This window comes from Trachurus trachurus (assembly GCF_905171665.1).
Source record: "Trachurus trachurus genome assembly, chromosome: 13".
In the NCBI taxonomy this organism is placed as follows: Eukaryota; Metazoa; Chordata; class Actinopteri; order Carangiformes; family Carangidae; genus Trachurus; species Trachurus trachurus.
Genome location: NC_139892.1, coordinates 35,605,088 through 35,628,188, shown reverse-complemented (window position 1 = coordinate 35,628,188; position 23,101 = coordinate 35,605,088). Strand labels below are relative to the sequence as shown.

The 23,101-nt window shown below is 40.9% G+C and overlaps 1 protein-coding gene across 2 annotated transcripts in view; it reads right to left on the bottom strand.

Moving 5' to 3' along the window:
- The window catches only part of limk1a (LIM domain kinase 1a), a 60,907-nt gene that overhangs the window by 16,666 nt on the left and 21,140 nt on the right, over positions 1 to 23,101 (bottom strand). Inside the window, exon 2 of one of the 2 annotated variants that reach the window (XM_083984618.1) lies at positions 18,808 to 18,946. In XM_083984618.1, coding sequence (XP_083840744.1) covers positions 18,808 to 18,946 — 139 coding nt within the window. Of the gene's footprint in view, positions 1 to 5,353; positions 5,504 to 18,807; positions 18,947 to 23,101 lie in introns of those variants that run through there. The other variant, XM_083984619.1, reaches the window with a different exon arrangement.

Here is a 23,101-nt window from a genome sequence, read left to right as displayed (position 1 = left end):
CGGAAGAAAAATCGAAGAGATCGAGAATCGCTGGTTCTGTAGTTTAATTTAAAGGGATTTAAACAAATATTTCTCTAAAAAGGCACATTTAGAGGATATTTAAATACACACCAAAGATCTGCAACATTTTTAGTTTACTTTATTCTTGCTTGCGATTGCTTTTTGAGTTATGGTATGCTGGTTTAGTAAAGAAAATGAATCAATTATGGAAAATAATACTGTTTAGAATCATAAAATGTTGAGTAATTTTTACAAACTCTGTCACTAGTGTGAGCTGCAGCCCTACAAGCAGAGCAGACACGTGTCCAAATAGAGACAGCTACCTCGAAGTGGTCAATAAAAGTGAAACAAAACGGGTAAACTGAGACACAAAAGGGAGAAAATGTGAAGATCAAAGAATCAATAAAATCATTGTCTACTGCCATATGTCTGCTGCCCCACCCTCCTGGGAGAGCAGCAGTGAAACACAGCACACACAAACAGATAAACACATGCCAAGGGCCCTCGGGCTGCAGGGAGGAAGCAAGGCAGCGTACAAACATATTAGTTAACAGCTTTTTAATTCATCTGAATGGCTCCTTCCAGCTAAATACCAAAACAAAATGCCTCCACATGGCGTTGGTACTTAAAGAGGAACATTGTAACCTCCTGGCTTATAGTTGTACATTTTCAGTCTTTCTTTTCCTGTTATTCAAGTAAAAATGGCAGAGGTTTACTTCTGTCGACTTGAAGATTTCAAGTGTCCTCCTCTTGTCTGGAGGCTACATTAGAAACAAGCATCACAAGATCAGATCGGAGAGACAGAGAGAGAGCAGGAGGAAAAGACAGACCGTGTAATGGACAGGGGAACGAGGCAGCCGCAGGGTTTAATGACCGATTTAATTTCTTTATTTGTCCACAAAGCAGCCCCATAAAAAGAAGCCATGGACAATTACTGTCAGACGTTGCCTGTGACTGTAAATACGGCGCATCAGGAAATAAGAAGTACAACAGAGGGATGACTAAAGAGAATCGAAGGGCCGAGCCACAGAATAGATTGAACATCGGTCTGGGACAGAGAGAGAGATCAGTTTGAGGTTAAACACAGCAGTCTTTGTCCATATAGGTGGATATAGCTGTGATTTTTGGCAGCATGCATGTTTGTGTGTGTGTGTGTGTGTGTGTGTGCGTGTGTGTGTGTGTGTGTGTGTGTGTGAGACTTAGGTGTGTAGCCCTACAAATGGGACAGACAGGAAAAGAGGACAGCTGGGGCGTAGATGAAAAGGGTGTGTGGCTGTGCACAAGCTGACATGGTGGCGACCATTTGCTTGCCATGCAGGCTACACACACACACACACACACACACACACACACACACACACACACACACACACACACACACACACACACACACACACACACACACACACACACACACACACACACACACACACACACACACACCCCTCTGTTAAAACCACATCTGACAGGCGACAGCTGCTGCCCTCACATTTAGGACATGCTTCCTCTCTCCAAAGTGTAGATAGATACAAAGACAGACATGGAGACTGACCGTGCTGCTTCACGGCATTTAAAGGACAGATTCAAGGAACATCACGTGTGCTAATGCATCACTGGTTCCACTTTTTATCTTCACTCGACACTGTGTGTGTACGTGTGTGTGTCTCTTCAAGCCTCAGAGACTATTTCATTATTTGTGTTGTGTATGAGCTCATCATGTGTGTGACGGAGCGCCGGCGGCTCGTGTGTTGTGTGTCCTCGTGGCCTCGTCCAGTGGCAACAAACCAAACCGTGTGTGTGTGCACATGTCCTCCTGGGGGTTTTGAGCCAATCGATAACGTCCAACTGGGTCAAACTGCAGCGCAATGTTCAGTCGCCAAAGGTGACAGTCACCTTTAACTCTAGAAATGCAGTGATGCCCCATGAATATGGGATGAGCTACAGTATACAAACATAGCTCATACATGTTAGTGGCTTAGTGTGAGAAACATCTTCAACATCTACAACACCAGGCTTTTTTGCTAATATAAAATCTACTACTCTACTTACTATCTTTGTAGATTATTCCAGTTTAAACCAATTCACTTTACAGGGTTGCACCATTAAAAGTCTTGTTAAGACTTTGATAATGTCCAACTTGTTGGGAAACATTTGTGGCCCTGTCCAGTTAGTTTATAACTGAAAAGACACTGTAGCGTTTAAAAAGCTAACAGCAACATAGCAGCTAAAAACAACAAGCAATATTAAAGGTGATGTAATGTATTACAATGTTTCATTTCTATATGCAGAGGTGGAGAAATTAGCATTAGTGACATTAGCACTGTAGCAAAATGAGTAGGAAATGCTGAAGAATGACCAAGCTAATGACAATTTTGGTCTGTAGCATTTTGTAATTTGAGCTATGAAAAGTAATTTAAAATGTTTCCAGTTTACGTCATCAGTCGGTTGTCAGGTCAGACCAGGGTCAGACATGTCAACCATCATTATGTCATTTACCTTTTCTTTTAAAACGCATCATAAATGGGCAAGCTAACGTTAGCGTAGTCAGTTAGCTAATCTCCATTTACTCCAAGCTAACTTTGAACTGATTTTACATGTAGGAAGAAAAAAAAGCTAAAGCTTAGAGAAAAGCCTACAAGATAAACATGATTTTACTTTGTCATCTCTTGTTTCTCACTCTTTTAATCATCGGGTGACCTCTTGGATTCCTGGTCTAACCTTTCGGTGGTCCTGAGCACCAGGTTAGAAAGTCCTGTCCTTGTTAAAAAGGGGGCAACACTGACAACGGCCTCTCCTTAAGCACCAATGTACAATTTATCATAAGACTTTCCCTGGCAACAGTGAGAAAATTAGATAGAGGCTAAGACAATGGGGGAAAATGGGGCAGAACTTGAACGAAATGGTTTAAACCATTGACCTCATCGTTTAACATGCCCAACTCAGAAGTATAATGGTCATAGTTTAAGATCTAGAAATTAATAGGCTAAATAAATAAAAACTACTGGCAGTGGTCATCCACAGAGACTGTCTGTTGTTTTAATGATTTATATGTCTGACCTGAAGTTGGCTGTGGAATGTGAAAAGACCCCTCTCGAGCCATTTGGGTGAATTTATGGTTTAATGCTCTCAGCGACACTCACACAGTTTCTTGACAATTCCCTCAGGTCATCAGTCACCACCTATGTTGTTGACTTTTCCTGAGCTGTGGTCTGGGCAATCACACCTTTATAGAGACCAATCAGCTTGCACATAATGTCACATAGAGATAGACCTGAGCTGTGGAAAAGTGGTTCAAATCAAAGGGGAAAAAAAGAGTCTCTCATGTCTACGTCTTAATTGCTCTTTAGATTCGTCATTATTCAAAATGAATCATTTAGTTCCCATATTTCCAACCCAATGGATTTTAAACACATTTCACATTTTCCCCATGACTTCCAACTTATACTGGCCAAGCAAAATCAGCAAGGAAAATGTGAATGTTGTTAACAATGGTATGGTATGGTATGCCAAGCTTCAAGATGAAGAAAAGCAATAGATGTCGATTGTTCAATGTTCGATGTTCGATTTTTTTGGACACAATGGTTTGTCCCTGATAAAATACAATTAATGCATTTCATGTGAGGAAAATGAGAAATGCAAATGTAGAAAATAAACAAAATACAAAACTTTAGTTTATATATTTAAACACATTTAACTGTAAAATTCAAAAATAATAATATCATTGATTTATTCAGATGATTTTCCATTGGGAACATCTGCTGCCACTGGGATGCCATATTGAGTCATTTGTTTTAACAAAAGTCACACAATTCTCAGTTTCCACCCTCACAAAATGTGAACACTTACTGGTTTTTCTAAGGTTTGCAGAATATGTACCTGAATATCTATTATTATTTTTGACTATTGGACAAACAAAACAATCTGAAGACATCACCAACAGCTCTGAGAAACTGTAATGAACATTTTCTACTCCCTCCTGAGCAGCCAATCAAAGGAAGCTGCACACACACACTGCTATTGCTTTAACCTTACACCCCTCTGTTTATGCTGTAGTTAATTAACTTAATTTACAGCATGTGTATTTATACCTCTACCTGTGGCCTCATCCCTTCACCTCCACATCCACAGACACATCCGGTCGGACCCACTGACTCCACTGCGCTCCGGCTAAATGTGGCACAGTGACCTCATATCGTTGCCGCTGTGGGTGCTTCTGAATGGCCTCACCAAATGATGTTGGGGGGGTGGGGGGGGGGGTCTGGCTCTGCTTAACCTCATGTTTGATGTAATGAACTTCACTCCAGAGCCTCCTTCATTGGCTAAACCCAGAAACACAATCCATATGTGACTGAGCTCACAGAATCAACACGTAGCTTTTAAGAAATGTGTATTTAAGAAAATGACCTCATGTGGACTTTTCGAGGAAATCGTGTAGAAACAACACGTGCATTAGGTACCCGATACTCCCCACACAGAGAAAACTAGAGCTGGCTCAGATTCCAGAAATGTGTCAAAGGGAATTCCTGAAGCTTAAATAAAATGTATGATCAACATGGGGCAGTCAAAGGACCTCAAGTCAAAAGAGGACGTGATTCTCATCACCGAAACAACCTTATAGACCTTTTTAACTACAGTAGACGTCATTTAGGTAAATAGAATTAGACTAAAGCCTGAGAGAGAGGACAGTGGGACACATTCATAGTGTCTGAATGGAAACCCCCTCTCCCCTACTAACAGTACAGTACCACAGCATACACAGGCCTCAGCTTTAGAAATCTTGTCAATGTATTCAGCCTCTCTCTCTCTGCAAGTCTCACATCCCACTGTGGGAAAATGAAGAAAACTGTTGGCAGTGTGTCCAGTATATGGACCACTGGAGGTGGTAAACAAAAATAACGCAGCGCTGTGACACACTCATTAGACATGACAACTGTTGTCCATCTCTGTATGCCCTCAAACACTTTGAATCCCCACTTTCATCCAAAGAAGAATGCCGCCTATAAATAGCCCCTCATGCCATGGCTCATCAGTTTTTCATGACATGAAGAAAAGAAAAAAGAAAAAAGAAAAAAAAAAACTGGGGCGCTGTGCTGTGCAGAAAAAGAGGAACAGATAATTACTAAGCAATACACCACTGACCCAGTTCAGTCAGGACACACACTCAAAACACAGCAGTGCACGGCAGCACGATGCAGATTTGGTTTTAAAATGAACGGATAAATGATGGAAGGAAACTGCAAAACCATCTCGACCGGCCACCTGAGACTATCTGCCTCCCTGCCTCCCTGCCTCCACACACACCGGCTCATGAATATCACCCAGAAGACACCAGGAACAGCAGCCTCAGCCTCACCTTCTTATCCCTTTTCCACAGCCTGAGACAGCAGAAGCTCCAGAAAAACAGATCTCCCACCATGTCAGCGAGAGCCGGCGTCTCTCTCTCTCTCTCTCTGTCCCGCTGATCTAGTTCATTCTAGTGAAGCAGCCGATTCCCCGCTGTCACAACACAACACTGGCAGAGGGACAGAGCTCAGGGGTAAGGAGGGGAGGGGAGAGAGAGAGGGAGAGAGCAGTCCACGCCTATGCAGCTGAGCTCATCTCTGAATCAGAGTCACTCCTCCTAGCCGCCCCCCCTCCTCCTCCTCCTCCACCTCCTCCCACTCTGCTTTCCTCCTCTCTCAGTTTTGCTATGACCTCATCGTTTCCTGTTTGGCCCCGCCCCCACTCTTGCACACGCGCCAGCCAACTATACTTCCACAACCGCCCCCACCACCACCCTGCCCTCCACGCTCCACCCCCCACCCCCCACTGTCTTCAGTAAATTCCTTTCCTCCAACAATACAATCATATTTCTAAGAAAAGAAAAAGAAAAAAGAAAACCATCACAGTGACATTTAGTCAGTTTGTCATTAGTGTACAGTATGATACTGACTGTTGTTGTTATGTTAAAGTTAAACAACAGCTTTGTGTCAAGGAAAACACATGTTAGACGCTCACATGTCAACACAGTGCATCTAATTTTTTTTTTATCTTAGTTACCAATAAGTATATTAATTAGTTTTGCAATTAAATGATTAATTGTCAAGTCTATGGGATGTAGAAAAAAGATCTTTAAATTTAATTCTACTTTATAACTAATAATGAAACATTTAAGAATGTTTAGCATTCAATGATATAAAAACTGAGAATTTGAGATGTTGGAACCAGCAAATGTCGACATTTTTGCTTGAAAAGTGACTTAAGTCGTTAGCTTATTCATCCCAATGGGTGATTTGATAATTAATGAACTCTATAGTTAAAGGTGAAATTACAAAAATATATATTTATCTGCATTTTTCTATGGTGCCCCTGCCTCCTGGAACGATCTTCAACTCACACTTAAAATTAATGCTCCTCCATCCTATCAACATTATAAAAATATCATCTCAAACCTCTTTACCACAGTCTGTAACTGTTTTTAAATTTTGTAATGAATCAGATGTATTTAACTTTTGTAACTGTGTTTTATCCTATGCTGTGCATTGTGTTTTGCTTTGAATATTGCTGTGATCTCGACGACATTGCAAATGAGGGTAAAACCGTCCTTTCGAGAATAAATAAAGGTTTGAATGAATGAATGAATTTATGTAATTTCACCTTTAACTAGTGTGAGTGTGAATGTCATTGTTCCCCCTTTAAACTGCTTGAGAAGTCCTTGTTTGATGTTGTGAAGATCAAGCCATGAGAGTTTCAAATAACTAGTCACTATTAACAGTTAACAGAGATGAACTCTCCACCATGTGAAAATGAAACTATTAAAATGCCAGAAATTTCCCTCTTTCGTCAGACGCACAGTCTTCAGTCACATGTAGAAGAGATGTAATGATGGGGCGCCTCACCGTCAGGCTTCGCATGTGAAGCACCGGCTGCAATGACCAGGCATAAATTAAGACATGTGATGTGACAGGCTTGTGTGATCTTTATAAATAGCATCCGGTTTCCTTATCCTCTCTTCTTCTCTCTTCCTGCTTTTATCTCTGCTGCTGCGTCACTCTCTCCTCAACTCTCCGCTCTCCAGCTCTGTCTCACTCGTCCAACGTTGATGTCCATGACATGTCGTGCATGCCTCCAAGTGTCGACCCCTCAAACCAATGCAGGACGGCCGTGTAAGTGGGCGGATATTAATAGACGGTCAGATGCACTGGCCTTTGGTTCCTACATCCATCAGCCATACAGTGGCATCATGACCACCTGCCTAATAATGTGTTAGTGCAGCACAGTTCGTTGTGTATTCGGCAGCAAAATGGACTCTGTATTCTGACCTCTCTATCAGAACCAGCATGAACTTCTTCAGCAGACCACACGGACCGGCCTTTTCTCCTTCACATGTATCAATGACCCTGTGGCCGGTTCACCACCACCACTGCTCCTTCCTTGGACCACTTTTGATAGATCCTGACCACTGCAGACCGGGAACAACCCAACAGGAGCTGCAGGTTTCCAGATGTTCTGACCCACTCGTCACAGTTTGGTCCTTTGTCAAACTGACTCAAATCCTCACACTCGCTCATTTGTCCTGCTTGAAACTTTGAAACTTTGAGGACAACATGTTCACAACAATCCCACCCACTAGCAGTTGTCATGATGAAGTCAGTGTTATTCACTTCACCTGTCAGTGCTCTGATTGGTATGTACTGTATGTATGTATGAGTATGTCACTGTGGGAGATACAGAGGTTGCATCAGTAACTGTGAGGACACAGCGTCAGGCCAAAGGTCAACAAGCAGATGATCCAGCGACAGTGGTGTTTACGATCATGTTGTTGACAGAACTTTCTGTTTGGACACTGACTATGTCCTAATATACAATAAAAACAATGAATTTAGAAAATAGTTTGGAATTGAGCAAGATGTTAGTTTTTAAATATAGTTTGTAGAACTGGGAAATAAAAATAATACAGTCTGATACCAAAATAGAGACTTTGTGCTTCACAGTCATTTCCCTCGGGTGTTGTTTGCTTGGAGAGCCAGGCCACACTCCAACACTTTCACTTCTAAACACCATTAGTCAGATGTTCAGGAAATTATTCAATTTCCTAGAATAATTTCCTCCCATCAAGAAAATGAGATTAAGCTTCAGCTGTTTGCTCACAACCAATATGTTTGTCATAAACTGGGAACGACTGGCGATATCGTGAAATGGCTCTGAAGATACATTTTCTCCTCTGTAATTCTCATAATTATGATATATAAGTCTTTCTCTGGGCAGATGGTAATTTCTCATCACCGCTGTGTCTTACAGATGATCACAGTCATCTGCAATGCATTTGATTATCTGAAGAAATTAACAACTAGAAAAAAAGATTCACTATAGTCACAAGAGTATATCTTTAAAGTGAGATTATGTAACTGGAAAAAAAACAAAAAAAACCCCAAACATATTCTTCCTCTTAGTGATGAACATTTTTCACATTGTGGGGTTTTTCAGCTTAACTTGAACTGAACTTGGCTGCCGTTCGCTGACATTAGGCAATTTCAGACAGATGTTGCTTTAAAATGGATTTCAAGTAAACTAACGTTACAAATATTTTCAAAATTTTAGTTCAGTCAGTTGGCTCAGAAGTGAAACCTGCAGCCCACAGTTGTACCACAGCCGGGGTGGGTGGGGGTTGTTGGTGGTGGTGGGGGGGTTAGAGCCCACAGAGGCTGCTGCTTCCGTCACTGTTTGTTTCCACAATGGAGGGAGACAATGCGAAACAAGTTGCTACAAACACTCAGTGAACCTACCAACCCACTATTTTTAAGATCTAATGCATTAAAATGTTCAGATATTGTGTTCCTAAAGACAATGGAAATCATTTTTCGAGTAAAGAACAACAGCCTTCCAGCTTGTGTCCTTCAGTTATTAAGAAAAGGAAACTATAATTTAAGAGGGTTATTGATTTTTGAAATGTGTAAAGTGAGAACTAACATAAAATACAAATGTGTTTCAGTCTTAGGAGTTAAAATGTGGAATAAGCTCAGTGATGAGTTGAAGACATGTAGTTCTTTGTTGAGTTTTAAGAAAGCCTTGAAATGTAAAATAATGACAAATTATAAAATACAGTAATGATTACTTTCATCTTATTATTTTGGACTGCTGACATTCTAGGTAATTTAATTTCACAGAGTGTAAAGGATAGGCAAATATAAGCCTTGGGCTTCAGCCTATTCCCTTTTCGGTCACTGTATGATATTTTCTTTTTTTTTTGTGTGTGTGTGTGTGTGTGGTTGCAATTGTGTATAATATGTGTTGGCTAAACTGTTCACACAGAATGGTTGATTTTGATATTGGTGTTGTATGACCGAAATAAACAAAAAAAAAAAAAAAAAGCTGCATATCACCGGGCAGGTTATGATTCCTCTACACGTCACGGTGGAGACGCTGATTATAATCTTTAAAACAAAACAAAAAAACAGATCATAACACAACATCCAGCACAAGTGTCCTTGAGCAAGGCACACGGCCACAAAGCAGCTGCATCCTTCCTCTGTCTGTGAGCGTTGACCTTTGACCTTTCTGAGGCAATTTGAAGAACAGACGAATCTGCCTCAACCTGAATATTGTGCAAAACGATTTTCTACACGATGACAGAGCGCTGTATTCCAACGTAACGCATGAGATCACCAACAGCTGATCCTGTTGTTAAAGGGATAGTTCACCCAAAATTCAAATTTCACTCATTATCTACTCACCCTCATGTCAACTAAGAGCTGTGAGAATTTTCAGAGTCCTCCGTTCCTTCTCTGAGTTACGGGGGGGTCCGCGCAGCAGTATTTGTCCATATAATGGTTGTCAATGGACACCAACTTTCTTTGTCCAAAAAGACACACCAAAAAACATCCAAATACCTCCATAGTGCTCGTCTGTAATGTCCCTCTTGTCTTGAAGCCCCGACATGAGAAATTTTTCCGCCGGTCAGTGCAAATCACGCGAGATTGGCACTGACACAGGAAGAGCAGTGAACCGAGACACTGGGAGCTTCCGCTACGAACAAGCTTAAAATATAGACTTATTTAATTTTTTTCGGAACAATTTCTCATGTCGGGGCTTCAGTACAAGAGGGACATTACAGACGAGCACTATGGAGGTATTTGGATGTTTTTTGGTGTGTCTTTTTGGACGAAGAAAGTTGGTGTCCATTGACAACCATTATATGGACAAATACTGCTGCACGGACCCCCCCGTAACTCAGAGAAGGAACGGAGGACTCTGAAAATTCTCACAGCTCTTAGTCGTCATGAGGGTGAGTAGATAATGAGTGAAATTTGAATTTTGGGTGAACTATCCCTTTAAGAAAACAGTAGAACACTCTGAACACCTACAAGATCTTAACAAATAACATTTCCCAAAACATCTATTACACAAGTGTCTGTCTTCACTTAGAGGCAAAAACAATCATCAGGCGTTTACAGAAACAACTGGCAGAGTCCCACTCAAACAGAGCTACCTCATAGCAGTGGGGGTTGATAAAGTACAGTCTGGGACTTTCCATCGGTTTGTCAGTCAACAGCAAAATATGTCTATTTCTCAATATTAATCACACAACACATGGGGGGCATAATGTGGTTTGTATTGAAATTTGGTGTATGTGGTATTTTTAGACTCGTCAGTCAGAACGCTGGATGACGCACACGCAGAGAAGCCACGAAACCTTAAACTGTCTGTCCCTTTCTGTCTGCTCTGGTTTAACTGTAAAGCATGTAAATCATGAATGTTAATTAACAGAACCACAACATGCCAATTAACAGAAAGCACATTTGAGCTCCAAAGTAAGATGCCTTATTTACAACAGTACAATGTTTTTTTTTTTTTTTTTTAACATGGTACTTTACTGAAAAAAAGCCTTGGGTAACACTTTATTTGACGCCTATCTCTATACCGCATTATAAACATACTTATAATGAGTTATAATGCAGTTATAGCACTGTATAACTATAATTATAGACACTCATACATGATCATAATGCTTTATAACAATAATCATAACACACTATTAAGCATTTTATCATGACTTATAAGGTCAGGTATTATAATACGTTATAATTGTTAATAACTGGCTGACAATGCCCACATCGATAATGCATTATAAGTATAGTTATAACATGTTATAATTGGCTTATAAACATGTATAACTATCATTATAAACACTCAGAAATTATCATAAGACTTTATAACAATAGGCATAACACATCATAGAGCATTTTATAATGGCTTATAAGGTCAAGTATTATAGAGTTATAATGCTCTATAATGTGTTATGCTTATTGTTATAAAGCCTTCTGATAATTTATGAGTGTTTATAATGATAGTTATACATGTTTATAAGACAATTATAACTATATTTATAATGCATTATTGACGAGGGCATTGTCAGAAAGTTACTTATAATTACAACGTATTATAATACCTGACCTTACAAGTCATGATAAAATTCTTTATAGTGTGTTATGATTATTTTTATAAAGCTTTATGATCATTTATGAGTGTTTATAACTATAGTTATACTGTTCTATAACTGCATTATAACTCATTATAAGTATGGTTATAATGTGTTATAGAGATAGGTGCCAAATAAAGTGTTACCAAACCTTGTTTTGTAGCCATGTGTGGCAGGACAAGGAGGGCCCAAGCGGGGTTTGAACCCCAGTCTCCCAGGTAAGAGTCATGCGTGCTGACCATTCAACCAAAGGGACATCCCTGTGGCCAAGTAGCCGGGGCACATGATCAGTTGGAGGCATAGTGACAGGACCATCAACTGTCACACATGCATAAAGGGAAACAATCTGATTTGAAACAAAAAAACAATCATTTCTTCAGATGGGAAGAGTGGAGAGCCCATCGTGCAACTTTCAGACCATGTGATTTGTCATTTCATGAGGGCACATGATGCCAAACAAAGAAAAATCCCTAAGATTCATAAACACATCTGATTTCAGGAAATTATCTTGGAATTCACCTCCCGCCGTTGTCTGTTCTTGTCTCAATCGAAAGACAAAGAGAGAGGGAAAATGAAAGCAAAGAAAGTCCCCAAGACGTAACTGAAGGGATGCCAGTCCAGTCAAAGCAATAAACCATGTGACAGAAGCTGTTTTGCAACCATAAACCTGATAGCAATGCAGTGGTGCTGTTGTGGTTTAAAGGCACTGGAAGAACGGACAGCTTCAACATCCTCACTACACAAATCATTATCAAGTTGTGATCTTCATTCAAACAACACTAACGCAGCTACAGTATAGCTCTAGTCTGACCAGTAAGTATAGTTGCACTGATACTAATCTCTGATTCCCCAAAACTTACTGAGCTCAGATCTGACACCGGTGCTCTCCTTCCCAAATTAAAAATCTATATTTCGCACTCTGTGGAACTCATGATCCTATTATCACCGGCAACAGGAGAAGAGAGATTGTTGAAGCACTAAAAACAGTGTAAGTGGACGGCGATGATTGAATAAATTAAACTGTTAACAGAAAGACTAAATTATATGATGGTAGGTACTGGAAGAGAGACTGCATCCAATACAGATCGGTCACACCGTGGCAGATATCCGGTCTGCTTAACAAGGAAAGTATCAGCTACAGCACTGCACCAATGCAACATATTGATGAATCTGCACTAGACCCTGAGCTGCCAGCATCTTCTGCCAATAGTACTTTGTGTGGTGGTCAAACAGCTCTGGAAACGCTCTGCACCCATCACCACTATGAATATCTGTAACTTTATGAAGCTGATGATCACACTCACTCTCTGATTCAGGTTTCAGATAATAAAATAAACTCCCCTACATTACCACTCAGTTGTTAAAGGGATAGATCAACATTTGGGTGAATTGGCCCATTGCCATAATCCCTATAGTCATAGCAGTAGGTTCGTTACCTTTAATTGTCGGTGCAAGCTATTTTTAGAACGGCGGAGCAGAACCGCGAGCTGCTCAGAGCTACGCTATGGAGGCTAATGGGATTTCTTGGTTTCCCTCACCAAACTCATCAAATACACAATCCAGCAACTCCAAAACGCTCTGGTGGACAAGTTGTGACCTGCACATTCACCACGCTATGAGATAATAACAGAACGTTACGAGACATAGTTGTTTTCCAGGTAAATTCATGCAAAACCGCTGATGCGCGTTCCCGTCAAAATCCCATTAGCCTCCGTAGCGTAGCTCTGAGCAGCTCACGACTCTGCTCCACCGTTCTAAAAATAGCTTGCACCGACAATTAAAGGTAACGAACCTACTCCTAAGACTATAGGGATTATGGCAATGGGCCAATTTGGGCCCAAAAAGTTGAACTATCCCTTTAAATTTAAGAAAGTTTTTACTCGTGATAATCATGGCTTAATATCTGGCTGTTCAACACGGAGCTGATGGAGTGTGGAGAGCAGGCCGACGACAGAACACTGTGGTGATACTAGATAAGACAGTGAGAGTGAGAAACGGTGAAACCACAGAGTTTCCTCCACACTCTGGACGTCTAACAAGCCCAGGTCGATGTCTGGCCCCGCTCCCGTCAGCTGGCTCTCAGCCATGAGGGGTCTGACTGACTCTGAGCTGTGGTGGGATCACTGCACAGTCATCAGTCAGGAGGAGGAGGAGGAGGAGCGATGGACGGACAGAGTGAGAGAGGGATGGAAGGAGGGGAAATTCAATTAGAGAAGTTAACTTTGTGTTCGGTGCATAAATCTCTCCCGGTAAAGGTCGTAAATAACTGAGTGACGCTGAATCACTACCAGTTTACTCAAGGCTGAAGCTGCTGACAGGAGCAGAACCTGCAGACACACACCTGTTAGCAACATGCACACACACACCGCCATGAACAGCCCTCATCATTATCATATAGGGTTGCAAAATTCCGGAAATTTTCAAAGTTGGAAACTTTCCATGGGAATTAAAGGGAATATATGGGAATTAACGGGAATAAATGGGAATTAACGGGAATATATGGGAATTAATGGGTATATATGGGAATAAACGGGAATAAATCCGAAATTTACAAAATTGATTGGTGAGGGTGAGTAATATTTTACTCAACATTCATGTTTTTGTGGTTCAGTAAAATAATTGATTGTTCATACAAGAATTAAAACTTGATAAAGTTCTACTCACAAAATAAATCTGTTGAAATGTCATGTTTTTTAATTATATTATTTTGCATGGATGTCTGCTTATGACAAAACAAAATATAAATATAAAATATATGATCCATTTTGTCTAAATTAATTACCCCCAATTTCCAGTTAATTCCCATAAATTCCCATAATTCCCATGGAAAGTTTCCAATTTGGAATATTTCCTAAATTCCCCATCTTAACTTCCCATGGAAAGTTTCTGGAAATTTTCCGGAAATTTACTGGAAATTTTCCGCCCCTTTGCAACCCTATTATCATATCATACTGTCGTCTAAGAGATCATATTCAGTTAGGACGGTTGTCCCAGCAACAGGGTAGATGCTGATGTCAAGGACAAACAACCAACCAAACCTGTTTTATTGTCCATCGACAGGAAAGTGATTTTGAGCTCCACAGTTCACTCTTGACCTTGGAAACAGAGGCAGACACAATAATCTCCACTCAAGGTCGTTTTACCTGCTTGTTCCCGAGCTTTCAACCATGAAATAAATTGAACCAACATGCACAAGAAGTCTTTAAAGTGCTCAGAATAATGTAAAGTTTGACCTTCTGCTGTTGCATGACAGCTGAGCTCACCAAACTCAAATCATCCTGAAGCAAGCCATGAAATACGTACTGAAAGCTCCACATCAGGCTCCTAAATGGTATTTTGAGATTTTACCCTGGAGCACTAACTGTTGTTGTAATGCACCACACTTTGTGTTTCTATTTATATGTCTATTTGTATCACTTTGATGTTATCAGTGTAGTGAAGATACAAATTCAAAGACAGATGAGAGTGATAACAGCCCACTCCTTGAATATATACAGGTGCATCTCAATAAATTAGAATATCATGTAAAGTTAAAATATAGTGAAAAAGTTCACTATTATAACTTAACGGTGTCTCACTCTAATCAGCTGATGAACTCAAAACAGAGCAGAGGTTTCCTGAGCCTTTACATGGTCTTGTTCACACTGCCGCTCAAATTCAGATTATTAGCAAATCCAGATTGTATCTAGTTTGGTTTTTTCTGATGCAAACCACAAACGGAGGTGGTTTCACATGTGACTCTAATTGGATTAGTACAGATCCGTTTCAATGTGAGAATTTCCATGTGTCTTCTGTGTCAGTCGCAGCGCAACATGAACAAAAACAACAACAACAACGTGGTTTCAGAGAGACAGAGGTTAATTCAAGGTGTTTTAAATGACCACCACCTTGAAGAAGTTGTAGAAATAAGTCACCACGCCATTCCACCGGACATCATCGGTCCGCTGCGCCAAGCACAGCCGCCTCAGTTGCTGTCACTTCCTTGTCATTGGCAGATTTTCTTTTTTTTGGTTTATTAGCAACGTATTTGCGCTGCAGCTCCACATTATTTGGGACAGAAAGAAGCACAGTTCACTGTCGTCTGTTTTGTTTGTCTATGGGCGTAGGTAGCCTGTTGCAAGGAAGGACAGTGCACGCACATCCAAGACAGTGCAGGCAGGTGCAGGATAATACATTTTTGGTATAAAATAAATCGTTTGTTTTTTCCGTAGGTAGCCTGTTACCATAGAAATCAATGTGGATAAGACACAGGCAATATGGACGCACGCAGATTGGATCTGATCATGTAAAGTGGACTGTCAGTCAGTAAGATCGGATTCTGATGATTTGGGCTGCAGTGTGAACGAGGCCTAACTCTGGTTCAGTAGCTACACTGACCTCCATTTACTGAAATGCACCTGTAAATACTAATTACACTACTGTATGCACAACAGGCCAGAGTGTCAAGTCAACATAGCAGAGTGCTGAATATGTATAACCTCACTGATGGGAGTGGAGAAGCTGTTAATAAAGTGTCGCTGTTGGCAACCAGCTCCCAAACATATAAATAAAAGAGCACAGCGAGGCCGAAGCTCGTTCTCAGCCTCCCTCCCTCATGTGATGCTTCTCTCTGACCACCATCTGTTTGCAGACTGACTCATCATCACCACTTCATGACGCTCACAGTGTTTTCACTGACTCTGGTTTGTGCTGCCTCACCTTTTTCTTTGTGTTTGGCACAGACACGAGGAGCTCACCTTGGTCCGGCTACCTCGGCGATGATTTGATGAAGCCGTGTTTGGCTGGCCCATCCCAGATTTATTTAAGAGTAACGGAGGAGACAGTCGGTCAGGGTCTTTGCAGTGTAAGAGGAGCAATAAAGCGGAGAGAGGAGGAGAGGAGGTGCAGCAGTCTCTCCACCTAATTCACTTTAGAGTCCCTACATGTTTCATTATCGGGATTGCACTGCAAAGGGCGAGCTGTCTGGAGGCAGCGTGAATGATAAAGTACAGACTCACTCACTCACTCACTCGCTCGTACAGATGCAGAGAAAAGGCCGAACCATGAATAATTTTCGCTCATCATGACCATGACACATGACGGCTGCAGTATGTCACCGGGGGCAAATGTGTCAGGAGGAGGCCTTTTATTTGCAACAATTGGACTCAGTTTCTTTTTTTTCTTCTTTTTTAAACCAGTCAGCTTTCCCTCCCAGTCTGTGGTTTATTGGTTCAAGGTTGTAGTCAACAGTCTGGGTTAGAGGTGGCTGAACGGCCTTATCTGGCCACCAAACATCCTACAACTGGATTTTGACATTAAATGGGATTAAAACGCAATTTAAACAGCAACTGTTGTGATATTTTGGTAAGAACTGCTCCTAAAATGGAAGTTAAATACACAATGGCTTACAGCTGAAATGCAGTTTGAGATGATTCAAGTCAAAATCCCACCAAACGGCACTTAAAGGGATAGTTCAACATTTTGTTAAATTGGCCCATTGCCATAATCTCTAAAAAAAATTAGCTTGCACCGACAATTAAAGGTAACGAACCTACTCCTAAAACTATAGGGATTATGGCAATGGGCCAATTTGCCACAATGTTGAACTATCCCTTTAAACATTTTACACATCAGACACAGGTGACACCTCCTGAAATGCAAATGCTATGCCAGTGTTTTCAGTGGATAATTTCCCTGCCGTAGGAGCTTTATGTAAAGTCGACAGGCGGTAGTTTTCCAGAATATCAGCCTCACATATTTCCACACACACACACACAGACACACACACACGCACACACACACACACACACACACACACACACATAGCTGACATAGTTTTCATATCGTCTGCTACCACAGCTGATAATTCAAATTCTGCCTCCCTGGGTGGCGTGAACAGCATGAGGATTAGCAAAAGTTGACCAGTGATGAATCAGCGGGGGGTGTTTAACATGCTTCTTCACACTGACCACATCTCTAAGTATGTCAGCCGCTTTATAGTGAACTGTATGTTAGTCATGTAGAGCCTCTCTGTCACTGCTCAAACCCATTTAAAAAGTGACTCTGAACATCCCCCAAAACACATCAAAGGATTCAGGATACCTGCATCATGTTCAGTGATGTGTGGGAAGATATTTCTTTAAATATATATATATATATAAATTAATCTTCTGACTATTTTCTGCATTAATCCTAGAAAAAACAAGGAAACCAGAAATCCTAGAAGCCTGAGTTGCCATTTTCAAACGTGTTGTGTTTACTATCAAATAAGACAAAGAAAATGCCAAAACTTAGATAGATAGATAAAATGATCATCCAAATTTACTTTATTTTCTTGTTAATCAACTATGGGTAACACTTTATAATAAGTACACACTATTAACCATTAGTTAAGCATTAAATAATTCAATTCAATTCAAAAACCTTTATTTATCCCAGAGGAGTAAAAAAAAAAATACTGAAGTCATCATAACGCATGAATAGGCTACTCATTAGTATGTAGTTTATAAACACAGTTAAAAATGTTTTACTCATCATTGATAAGGACTAACTGTATTTATATATATATTAACTACATTCTAATGAGTATTCATGCGTTATAAATGAAGAATTCAGTATTTATTAATGCTTAACTAATGTTTAATAGTGTGTACTTATTATAAAGTGTTACCCAACTATGTGACTGAGCAGGGGTGAATATAAATAGTATTTTAATAACGTTTCAGAGGTGTGTGTGTGAGTCAGAAGAGCACCAGCAGCTTTGCCCTGCACTGCCACATCAGCAGAGGTGAGTTCATTAGCAAACAGGCACAGAGAATTACAACTGCCTGAAGAAAATCACGTTACACCTGCGTTTGTGCAGCCACATACAGTATTAATCCGTTTTTCGTCTTTTCAAGCTTTATAAATGTGTGCGACTCCGTCATTAATCAGCAGATAGACACAACTCTCCTTTGATTCTGGTATCTCATCTTTTCTATAATGCAGCAGCACTTATCAGCAGAGGTTGAATCTATTGTTTATCTGCTTTCCGGTGCCGCAACCACATCCATTCAGCACATGAACCCACATGACCCTCTGTGCTGTGTCCCAACAACAGCTCCTGGTGGTCTGTAAGACAATCTGATGGAGCCGCTAAAGGAAAAAAGGGTCAGTTACAGGTCTGGCATCCATCCTACGTGCATGTACATCTGTTGGCACACACTGACTGAGGCTGTAAAAGTATGGACACAGTTCTCTCTCTGTGTGTGTGTGTGTTTGCTCTTTTTCATGTTTGTGCGCCACAGCCCCGAGCTGTAACTTGAGGTTTTATCGGCAAACAAAGGAGCAGGCAGGTGATGAGGAGTGAGTCAGCGGATACGTCCTCTTACCATGATGAGGCCGGTGGTGATGGGATCGTTGCAGCCGTGGCACAGCTCCCCAAATTTGGCCCAGTAGTCCTTCTTGCAGAAGAGCCGGCCATCTTTTTCATAATACCAGTGGGACAGCGAGGCGCTGCACTCACAACATCTGCAGAGGAAGAGGTGGAAAAAAGTGCATGAGCAGTTGGTTCACACCTTTTAATGGGCATTTGAAGATAAAATCAGGTCATTATTCCAATACAAATCTCCACATGACTGGAATAATCTTCCTCCCCATTTGAGATCCATTACCTCCTTTCTTTGTTTTAGGTCTTCTTTATTCTCTCATGTCAGAATAACCTGTTCATGTTTTTAATTTGAGGGTAATTTAATTTAATTTATTTTATGTATAATGTTCAGTTTAATGTATTTTCTTTTTTCCATATACCATTTGAGGACAGGGTTTGTTGGTGGGTGGGAGGGGTGAGCTGAGTGCAAGCATATGTTTTACCTAATTGTTTTTATTAATTTGTCTGTTTGGTTTTGTCTTGTCTTTTGTTTCTTTTGTTTTCTGAACTGTCCGTTTTGTATTATTGTTTTGTGGAATGTATGTTTGTATGTATGTATGTTGTATGTGTACTTGGGACCCCGTCGAAAATGAGATGCTGCATCTCAAGGGGCTATCCCTTAATAAATTCAATTCAATTCAATTCCTTTGGCAGAAACAAGAGGGAAAGGCAAAACTTTCCCTCTTGTGATAGGACATGGTCCATATGTCATATTGTATTATTGTATTCAAATCAGTCCATTCATCATTTATTCTGTTAAAAATCACAGTAAACATGTCAGAGAGCCCCAAAACAATGAACCCACATATATTCAATAAATCTATAACAGAAAATTGTGAAACAAGCAACATCCTCACATTTGAAAACTGGAAACATTGCTGCTTGATAAGTGACTTAATCAAACATTTTCAAGGACAATCAACTGTTTAAAGGGATAGTTCACCCCAAATTCAAATTTCACTCATTATCTACTCACCCTCATTTCGACTAAGGGCTGGGAGAAGTTTCAGAGTCCTCCGTGCTTTCTCTGAGTTACAGGGGGCTCCGTGCAGCACTGCATGTCCATATGACGGTTGCGAACGGAGCTCACTTTTCTTCGTCCAAAAAGACACACCAAAAAACATCCAAATACCTCCACACAGCTCGTCTGTAATGTCCGCAATTTAGACAGACCAGGAAGAGGAGCTTCCGCTACAAACAAGCTTGAAATATAGACTTATCTAATTTTTTTCTGAACAATTTCTCATGTTGGGGCTTCAATACAAGAGGGACATTACAGACGAGCTGTGTGGAGGTATTTGGATGTTTTGTGGTGTGTCTTTTTGGACAAAGAAAAGTGGGGTCCGTTCGTAACCGTCATATGGACAAATACTGCTGCACGGAGCCCCGCTGTAACTCAGAGAAGCCACGGAGGACTGAAATTTGAATTTTGGGTGAACTATCCCTTTAACTGTCTGATAACAAAGTCACAGACTTGTCAACATTCATTTTCAGCACCGTAACCGTAACAACATGAAAAACATGGAGGCCGATGTCATCACTGAAGCAACAAACAGTTACAACTTTTAAAAGTGCTCGTCAAATATAGATTGCTGCTGTCATTGTGTTGACAGCACATTATATTGTAGCCTAACTGCGCTCTGTAAACCCATAATTTAACCCTGCTGATGACACCCTGCACGCCCCAAATTACCGCTTTCCCGGTGATAATAAGGCGCTTTGTGGATCTATCACACACACACACACACACACACACACACACACACACACACACACACACACACACACACACACACACACACACACACACACACACACACACACACACACACACACACACACACACACACACACACCACCCAGGCAGACAAATGACATCACACCAAAACACACATATCAGATGGAGAATTAAAAAAGCAAACAAAGTAATGGTAAAAATGGAACAACACAAAGACGGAGTGATGTCAGTGCGGTCGACTACGACAACATGCTTTTCAGTACAATGTGTGTATTTACTCAGTCAGCCACAGGGAACGCCATATGTAGCGGTTAAACACGACATCAATCTGTGGACTTTACCAAGAAATCAGTGTGTATACAACTGTGCAAAGAGCCTTTTAGGAGCTTTACATGTTTAGATGCTTTTACATCATCACACAACAACCCCCTCAGGGAGGCAGCGGGTGGGTTTCCAGCAGAGGGGCCAGGGCCAGACCAAACACCGCCAGAGGCAGCAGAGCTACAGTATCTCCACACAGAAGAGGAAGAACAAGGGCCCAGAAACAGACCATCTGCCCCCACAGACACAGTCCTTATCTCAACATCACACAGAGAGTCAGTCTGGATCACAGGAACAGACAGAAGACTCTGAGTCAGCCAAAATCCCCAAGATGAAAATTCGACCTGTCACAAAGTTTTCTGTTGCTGAACTGTGTCAAATGTTACTGATGAATAAAAAAACTACTCAGACTTGGCACCTTCGCTTCACTGGTGTCCTTGGTGGGGTTTTTTTTTTTACTTCAGTTTTATTGTGCCATGGTTTCAGGACAAGATACCGGTAGATAGATTTGGTTTAACCCCTTACAATAAAAACCACAGCATGCATTAGAAACAACATGACCAACAGGCCGGTGGGTTTTGAGGGGTTCAATGAAATTTGAACAGCAACTCAACCGTCCTCCACCTTGTGGCCTTGCCTTGTCGAGAACTTCTCTGTCAGTATGTAGTTTTAAGGAACTGAACTGTTTCATTTGGTTTTGTCTTCCATTGCTCATATGTCAAGTAACATAAAACCTCCAGTGAGACAAAATTTCAGAAGAAACTTTCAGATCTTCAGATTTTCTTTTGAAATACTTAAAAATCAATAAATCAGGAAGACTAGAGTCCTGGTCGACCCAAACCTCTTCCATGTAACAATGCAACACAGTCTCACTCCCAAGGCGTAATAAACGGACGTTTGGTCAGGGCCCTTTCGCGTTGTTTCCAGACGCTCAAGGTACCCCTCAGCGTGGGACCGGAACGCACAGGGATTTCAATTGATTTTAATGCAATCCCCTCCGCGGCGATATGTGACGCTCAGAGCAAGTGCTCCAGCCATCCATTCACTCCTATTCCGATCCGGCCGCGGTGCTGAAAGACGCCGTGAGCTCCCCTCCCATTGGATAACTGATCCTCGTACCATTTGCAGCTGAATTCGTATATTTATACAGCAATTTGGCCGCAAAAATAACATTTCAACATATTTTTATGACATTTCTAACGAGAAATGTGTGTTTTACTTTCAAAATCTATGTTGAACGAATTCAAATTATATTTTGTTTGGCAAATTGAATCTGTTAAAATGTGTACAATATGTTAATTCAGCTTTCTGGCCATAAAAACAACATTTCGGGATATCTGGCATTGTTTGAGGACATTTCTAGCGAGAAATGTATGTTTTACTCTCTAAATATATGTTGAATGAAAGCAGATTGTGTTTTATTTGTCCTGTAACAATATCACAGCTTGTGCTTGTGACTGTAGAGCCGCTTTGGGCGTCATGTTGCCATAACAACGGCCCGCAGAGACTCGTTCCGGAGTCAGAATCATGGTGCAGCTTCCTCATAATCTGATGACAGATTATGAGGAAGCTGCACGCTTTTCAAACCTGCTCAGCAATGTAAACTGCAACGTGACCTCATTTTAACCGACAGTATATTTATACGAAGGATTCAAACGATTTACAGGCCGGACCTATTTCTCCAGCCGACAGGCGGACAGCTTCCGCGTTGTTGCCGAGGATGTGACGTCATTGCAACGGCGCCACCATAGACTGCGACACTGCCATCTACGGTGTCTGGACGGAACTACAACAGTGTGTTTTGTTAGTCAGTTGTGATCATGAGGAGTGGAAATTAAGCCATGTTGATTTAATTCAACAACATGTGAATAAACAGTGAGGAATCAGAACAGTTAGACAGCTCTTTTTCAACAAAGTCCAAATAATTCAAGTAACTCAAGTCATATAGGCCTTTTTTTTTAAATTCCAGAAAACAACATTTCTCCCCCCTTCTCCCTCCTCCCGCCCAGGAACCTTAGTTTATAATATAGTGTAGAATGAACCCATCCACTGTAGTAATGTTTATGCACAACTGCACCACTTTAGCCAGCTCCTTTATTTCTGGTTTTACATTGGACAAACTGATTAAGGCTCCATTTTCAGGAGACACAGCTATTCTTTAATAACTTCCACATTCGTTGGGTTACGTTCAGAGGTT